At 36.0% G+C, this 7,957-nt stretch overlaps 2 protein-coding genes across 2 annotated transcripts; both read right to left on the bottom strand.

Moving 5' to 3' along the window:
* Window positions 1-1,223: 1,223 nt before the first annotated feature.
* On the bottom strand, window positions 1,224-2,058 carry LOC113288839 (auxin-induced protein 15A-like). The gene has a single exon (XM_026537962.1). It carries the CDS (start codon window positions 1,689-1,691, stop codon window positions 1,410-1,412), a length of 282 nt encoding a protein of 93 aa, XP_026393747.1. The 5' UTR covers window positions 1,692-2,058; the 3' UTR covers window positions 1,224-1,409.
* Window positions 2,059-3,219: 1,161 nt separating this feature from the next.
* On the bottom strand, window positions 3,220-3,813 carry LOC113288838 (auxin-responsive protein SAUR21-like). The gene has a single exon (XM_026537961.1). The coding sequence runs from the start codon at window positions 3,717-3,719 to the stop codon at window positions 3,414-3,416; it is 306 nt and encodes a 101-aa protein (XP_026393746.1). The 5' UTR covers window positions 3,720-3,813; the 3' UTR covers window positions 3,220-3,413.
* Window positions 3,814-7,957: the final 4,144 nt, after the last annotated feature.

Raw genomic sequence — 7,957 nt, 5'->3', positions numbered from 1 at the left:
TTTTAAGTAAGCTAAAGGTACCATACACCATTTCATTTCTCTTTGAACATAAATGGCAAAGTGACCTTCTAGGACCCCTCTGTTAGATGCCAAAGCCAAAGAGATTCTGATTTTTTTTTTCACCAGACATCACTGGAAGGCAGGACCCATATCTTATATGCAACATAGAAACAGGCAAGCAGATAAAGGGAAAAAAATGGAAGTCTTTAGATAAATTTTTTTCCTAGAGAGGTTAAGGTATCTAAGGCCATTGAGTAGCCTTCTGAAACACGCAGTTGCTGAAGGTCATGGACCAGGCTGTCTGTTGACGAAAACACCTAAGACAAGCTCTCACATGGCTTTGTCTGAGGACTTATCATCAACCAGGTACCATTTTCAATATTTAGGGATGTCGAGGTCCTAGTCAACTATCTAAGACTTTGTAAAGTTTAGAAATCTCTCGTCAAATGTCAACCAGAAAAACCTCAAGACTTTTTCCAAGGCTGCAAATATATAAATAGGCTATCTACTTGAAGAATATTAATCTGTATGGCTTTACTACACTCTGAGAGCTACACATCCATGTGATGATGTTGGTGTTCAGGCAAATTGAGGAGTATATAATCAGGGCCTACTTTATTAGAAAGTGATACTAATTATGCAAAAATTGACTATCTGTATCTGTCATGACTTACAAGCTACTTTGTAAAGAGACCACAAAAATGTTTATCTATCTACTTGAATTAGAAAATAGGAAATAATGTCACGTAAAGAGTAGAACTGTTATTAATTTACGCCATCAAGGTTCATGGAGGTGTGTTTCTATGCCAATCTGAAGTAGGTGGGGATTTTTCTATCTTTACGTATGCTTATTTTACCGAGTTGTTTTTTTAAGTAACTTTCTGAACGGTATTTGCGCTAACAGCATGTTCTGATGTCAACTTTTTTTCTTTTCTTTTGATGCACAATATAAGAGGGGTCAGATAAATTGCCGTTTCTACAGTTACTGGTTATTTAGTTATAGACTATATGCAGAAGATTAGCAGCCTCTGTACGTGCTCATCGATATTGTTGTTTTATGTTGTGTTTTTTATGCTCATCGATGATGTTAGTGTCTCTGCTGAACCAGGTTTTCAGCAGTATGTGCTTTGAAGTGGTACTGATAAACTACAATAGAAGGGGGAAGGTTTCTTCCTATCAAAGATGGTAAGCAATAAGAACTTTCATTGTTAATTGCAGTCTATTCCTTCATTAACAGAGTTTACATGGCACTGGATTAAGGGTACATTACAGAAAACTAGTTTTAGAGTTCAATGGGTAAAACCCATTTCCTGCAGCTTTGGTTAGAATGTCGAGTCAGCTTTTAATAGGATCCTATAGCCGAATGACCTCATTTACATTTGTATATTACTAGTTTCTCTCTTCATAAGCTATTTTAGATTACTTGTCAGATGAATAAAAGTGTCTTCATTACATGGAATAGTAAGACCACCCTTACGATGTGCAAACCCAAATTCTTCTTCTGCTCGGCTTAGTAAGTCTTGAAATGAAGGATGATTCAAAATAGATATAGGAACTACAAAACGCTTCTGATTCTCTCCAACATAAACAGCAAAGTGACCTTTTGGGACATCTGCCACAGTCATTGCAGAAGAAGCTGAGCGCTGAAGAATCTGCTTGGCAAGTGATTTCCCTGGCAGGCGGAGACCCATGACTTCTATAGGAGTTAAGAGAAGAAGTAGAGTGAATCTGAAATAAAGGTCTGATAGAAGATATAGCGAAAGATGTGTAGATGGCTAGGCTTAGTGGAAATTGGTTGCCTTATGCTATGACTAAATAACCAGAGTGAGCTTGCAGGCATCTGTGGCCATCGACAAAATCCTGTCAAGTGGAGCTAATGGTGAGAAGCCTTGGCCCATGGGGTTTGTTGAGGGGCATAAGCCATCAGACATAGTCCTGTCTTTCAACTTCTTGTCAGGACATGACAACTGAAGGGTCCCTTCAAAGTTCCAAATATCTTTTTTGTTTCCATCACATAGTTTATTTAGAATATGTCTGGATTAAGATCTCTCCTTCTCAGATTTGTATGCAAATTTTGACTTCTAATGTGAAATGAGATTTGATAACCCATTAGGTACGCGTCCTTCGTCTAGTAGGTACGCGTCCTTCATCTAGTAGTTATCTCATCTAATCCATCTAATCCCTTCTTTTCTTCGTGTTTTTTCTCTTTTAAGTGCTTATTCAATGTTTAAGCACATCTCTTACAAAGTCTTTGTCCAAGTATAACCAAAGTCCTTACTAGTACTAACGTAATCACCAATATTGCAGTACAATAGCAAACAAAAAGCTGTACCTCATGTGATGATGTTTGTAAAGAGCTCCATTCTGGGAAGTTAAGGTAGGGCCTGTATGCATTAAAACAGTTAGGACAGGATTAAATTGATGCTGCAACAACCATCTGTCATGCAGTATAGGTTTTCACGAGTAAGCGAATAGTAGCAATACACTGGATGGAAGCTTTTTTTTTGTTTCTTTTATAGGGAGTTAAGGCCCGCCTTTGGTTCTACTAAGTGTGTTAAATTGCTAGTGTCGACAGGATAACAGGAAGACTGTGAATTGAATCTTGTGGTAAAAAATATCAGCTACCAGGTGTCATGACTTTTGATCTTATAGCCGTCCCTAGAAGTAAATTGGATGACTTTAATGCATCTTGCTTAAGTATTCTACCATCATTTTGTTCTGATGTCTGCTGCTTTAGTTTCTCCCTTTTTACCCTGTCCTATCATTAAAAGCATAATCTAACTTTTTTCGGATTGATGGCAAGAGAACATTGGTAGCAATTTTGCCTTATTGTTGATGAACTAGTTCCTTTGAGATGTTCACATTCTTAGCAAACCACTTAAGTTGGATTAGATAGAATCTAGATAGTAAGAGTCCAACAGACTAAGTTAAACTGTTGAGATCCTCTCTCTGACATATCCTATCCAAGTGGACAGTTTAGTTGGTTTCCTTTTGTAAGTTGATACAGTTAACAAAGTTTTGTAATTCCCAGTTTACTTGGTGAATATAACCTGAATTTATGACGCAGTTGGTTGTAATAAAGTTCTAGCATCCATCATGCTTGATTATACGATAAATAATTTACTCCCTGCGTCCTATTTATACAGGCGGAGGTGGGTATTCAGTGCTAGTCAAGATTCAAGTGTCTGTTTTTTTTTCCCGAAGCAATTCAAGTGTCTGTTGGATTGAAAGGAAAAGTTTCTTTAATTTTCAGTGGGAGAGTCTTTTCTGTTTCTCTGCCCAGTCAGTTACATAAAGAAAAGAAGTTTTTATACATGGATTGGGAAAAAACCCTCTTCTAAAAAATATTGTTAGATGAACATAAACTTGAAACTGGTGTGATTAAGTCAATACGGCACTTTGTTCTCCCTCCTTCATGAAGCGTTCAAACGAGATGTGAGATCTAGGAAAGCAGCTTCTTTGCATGGAATTGTCAGAGCTCCCATCGGATGATCAAACCCAAATTCTTCCTCAGCACGACTAAGTAGAATTTGGAATGAAGGATGGTTCAAGTAAGAAACAGGAACCACAAACCTTTTCATTTCTGTTTCTCCCACGTAAACGACACAGTGGCCTTTTGGAACCGGTGTTGTAGTGGATAACTGGTTTCGTATAAGAAAAGATTGTAATCTGACAATCTGCTTGGATTGAGGAATCATCGAACGCAAACGAATACCCATGGCTATTCTTGAAGCAAAAAAGAGGGGATCGGAAATATCAAAGAGATTGGTAGTCCAGAAACTGAAAGCTATGACACTTTGGAGAATACAGGTTTAGAACTGGAGATGAGTGGGTTGGTTCAAGTGTGTCCTGTATTTATAAGATGAGACTATGACTTTCTTTGTCCTCCTGATGTTTGAAAACAGTGGCAGTCCAGTAAGGATAAGGGACCTACCTTCTTCAATGACCACATGGCAATGCTCATTGGCCATCTCACATCCCATCCATTTGATGAGCATAGTAGTCCTCCCACTTGTACGAATGAAGTCACATAGTAGTTTGATATGAAAACGAGTACCATTGGAACGAAGGTACCATGCATGAACAAGAAGACGGACGAAAACAAGTACATGTGATATTGTTATATTTTTCAACTAAAAAAAAAAGAAAAATATATATTATGACCTCAAAATTTTCAATGATTTTGAAACAGAAAAAAGAAGAAAACATTTGCCAATGAGTAATAACTGAATGTGTCCAACATAGAATGCTTGTTTGTCTCATCTCACAATTAAGCTATTAAAATTCTTTACGACAAAGGATGACATTTGTAGATGGAAATGATCGATTATCTCTGTATATCGGCTGGCAAGGTTACTTGTAGAGATAGAGTCTCTAGGCTGTGCAAGGAATTCATGTATTTAATTGGTTATTGCACCATGTCTAAATGTCGTCGTTTACTGGATCTTTTGGTTCTATTGTTTCCTACTTTATCTCCCAGTGGGTAATATAGTATAGTGGTTATTGTTACCTTGTTTACTGGATTCTTGGACTAAGTTTCGTCCCAAAATGTTTTTGACAAGCAATCTTTCTTTTTTCAGGTTAAAGGGACTCAAATCATGGAAACTGTCCACACAAAACGTCGTTGAGACCATGACCATCCATTTGCCTCTGCAAGAGCAAAACAGTAGGTTTGAGAATGGCACATTACTTTGGGCGAGTATACACCCATTCCTGGCTTGCCATTAGTGTATCAGTAAGAGGAGGGACTGTGGGTGTACTTTCTTCTATATCCTCGTATACTTCAGACGCCGCAGTGACACAAAAATCTATTGCTGCGATCCATATCTATCAAGAGATCACAATGACCGCAGCTGTGTGTTTTACCGGGGAAGTCTTGGTCCATTCTCATTTCCTAGTGATAAATGATAGTATATAATATTTTTTTTGACTACCGACTGATTTTGCAATTTTTTCCGTACCTACGTTTAGTTAATTGCCGAGACTTTCTAGTTTTGAGGTTGAGATTTAAATTTAAACTGCAGTAAATATTTTTTCTTGATACAAAAACAACAGTAAATACTCCTATAATAATGAAGGAAAAATCTAATACTTCCTCCGTCCCACTCCTAAGTGATCTATTTGATTTTAGATTTTGTCCCAATGATAAGTGACCTATATCACTAAACAATGAGATATTCCGGAATTATCCTTTTAGTTAATTATAAATAATATATGAAATATGTATAATTTGATAGGCATGTTTATATTCGTTACATAGGTGTTTTAAAATGTTTTTCAATTGTATGAAATTTGCGAACATCCGTGGAGTATTTTGAGAGATAAACCATTTTTAAATTTCACTAGTTATTATTCATAAGGGTATAATTGTAAAAAATGATTAAAAATACTATTTTCCTTACTTGCCTTAAAAATTGTGCAAATTTCAAATAGGTCACTTAGGAGTGAGACGGAGGGAGTAAATGTTTACATCTGACAAAAGGTCAGAGTCTAGAACTGAAACAGAACTCTTGAATAAACTCCACCAACTAGAAAAAAATCCAAGGAAAAAAATGCTATGTACACCAAGATTTTCTGACATGAAACCTTGTTGCGTCCTTCTGAGTTACTACTACAATACTTAATGATTGGAATTTGCAAGAGACAAATTTATTTTTTTTATTTTTTTCTTGTATTATTGGATAACGATTATTACATGAAACTAGTTGGAAGCGTAACAAGATAAGCTCAAACGATATATTACTACATTTAATTGAACAACGACATACTATTAAGATTTTCGTAGATTGTAATACAGTAATCTTGCATCACATGTTCATGATTTAACTTACCAGATTATACAAATTAAGCAGCCACAAATATATATAAATAAAAGTCCGTTTTAATTAAAATAAAAATTAAAAAGACCGATCAAAAAAAAAAAAGCAGCCACAAGAAAGTCCGTTTTAATTAAAAAACATCTATGAAATTTTCTCCTTCTAATGAAATTTTGATTCAAAAAGATACAAAAATAAAAATAATGCCTCATGTTTGAGACTTAAGTATAACCCTTAAACCCAGGCAGTGCTAAAACATAAAGATAGAGGGCATGATTAAGATAGCTACGTGCATGCATACAGCTGCTTATCCTTTTGGTTAATTAAGTACATTCCTCACATTTTGCAATATAAGTTCAAGAAATTCTGAAGCTGCAATGGTATATGCTAATTGGAACCACAATAGATCAAGATTTTGTAACTTGGTAACTTTGTCTTAATGATGCAAAACAAGTTTTTTTTTTTTACATTGGTTGGAAATTAAACAACCCTCTGTCTAGAAAATTAATTCCTAAATCTATCTAAATGCTAAAACTATTAGGTTAATTTGCCTCGGTGGGTTTGTTCTTCTTGTTTCACGAAGCATTCAGCTGAGAAGTGAGATTTAAGAATCCAAACTCTTCCTCAGCACGATGTAGTAAATCTTGGAATGAAGGATGGTTCAAGTAAGATACAGGAACAGCGAACCGCTTCTTTTCAATATCTCCCACGTAGACAGCACAGTGCCCTTTGGGAACATCTACTTGGCTCCGAGTAAGAAGAGATTGTAACTTTAGAATCTGCTTAGATTGACTAACAATTGAACGTAATCGAATACCCGTTATTGAGGTGAATAGAATGAAAAAGAGATCTCAAAAGTGGATTGCTAGAAGTAAGCTGAAAGCTGCAACAGTTGGAACGAGGAGATGAAGACTTGAAGTTGAAGATGGACGATTCTAACTAAATGTGTATTTATAAAGGGTTGTCATTTCAAGTGGACTTGCGTGCATTAAAAACACGCGGCAGTCAGGACCTACCAAAATTTAATTATCACATGGCTTTGCTCATGCAACTAACATATAAACCTCTCTAATCCAATGCATGGTTATGCAGCCCACACTCCCCACTTGTAGCTAACACGAAAAAACTTGGCCATGTGATACTGTTAGTTCTCAACAATCAGAAAAGGAAGATGACATATTTCTGAACCTACTTCCAAAATAGAGACGAAAGAAATGATTGAAACAGAATAATAATGGCATCATTTCTTGCCTGCTACGTCCTCTTCCTTGTCATATCATATAAAACTAATAAGATTGGTCATCAAGGCAGCATAATTTAGTAGCAGATTCTCCTGTCTAGCATGTTAAAATTTCTTAAATTTTTTTCTTGTATTCTTAGCAAACTGTCCATGTCTGTGCCGGTCCATATGTTTAAGCTGTTGAGATGCAATTGATGTATATCTTAACAACAAATATATCTAGATTATTCACCTCATTTGGACAAGCTACTACTTATGCTGGTACAAGGACATTAAAGCCAATCCCATTTTGACTTCCATACTAAAAAATTTATATAAGGGTCCATTTATATGGCATTTTCAAATTTTAATACCAAACCACTGTTCCAGCATACACGGTTAAGCATTTCAGTTTTTAGTCAAGAAGATACTTAGGTTTGGTCAGCATTAAGTTCTGGTCTAAGCGTGTTCACAACGTAGGAAGGAACGTACCATGCATCTTATCTTTCAAATTGGGTCTAATTATGAATGCTCTTTATTAACTCATGAACGTATGCGAAGAAAATTCGTTAAGAAGTTGTTGGCTATGGTTTAATTTTAGACCTTTGAAACCTAACTAGCTATAGGCTACCTAGCGAGAAGATTACTATTGGTTCTCAGTGTTGTTGGGGTTTTGTTCCGTATACAAAACTATATGGCTGAAATTGGACTTATGTTGACAGTTTTTGAAGTAGAAACAGTGATCTAATGCTGTTAAAACCGTGGCTAAAGGTCAGTTTCGGGTTTGGAATATCTACAAGGTTTGTTTGGATTAGGAAACTTGTATGACGGTTTGGAGGAGTGTTTTCCAAGTTTAGGGGTCTCCTAATTAAGGTGTGAGTCTATTTTTAGGAGTTCTAAGACTTGGGTAGCAAGGATTTGT

Source organism: Papaver somniferum, chromosome 6, assembly GCF_003573695.1.
Source record: "Papaver somniferum cultivar HN1 chromosome 6, ASM357369v1, whole genome shotgun sequence".
Lineage (NCBI taxonomy): Eukaryota > Viridiplantae > Streptophyta > Magnoliopsida > Ranunculales > Papaveraceae > Papaver > Papaver somniferum.
The sequence above is the reverse complement of the archived record's forward strand: the minus strand, read 5'-3'. Positions and strand labels throughout refer to the sequence as shown.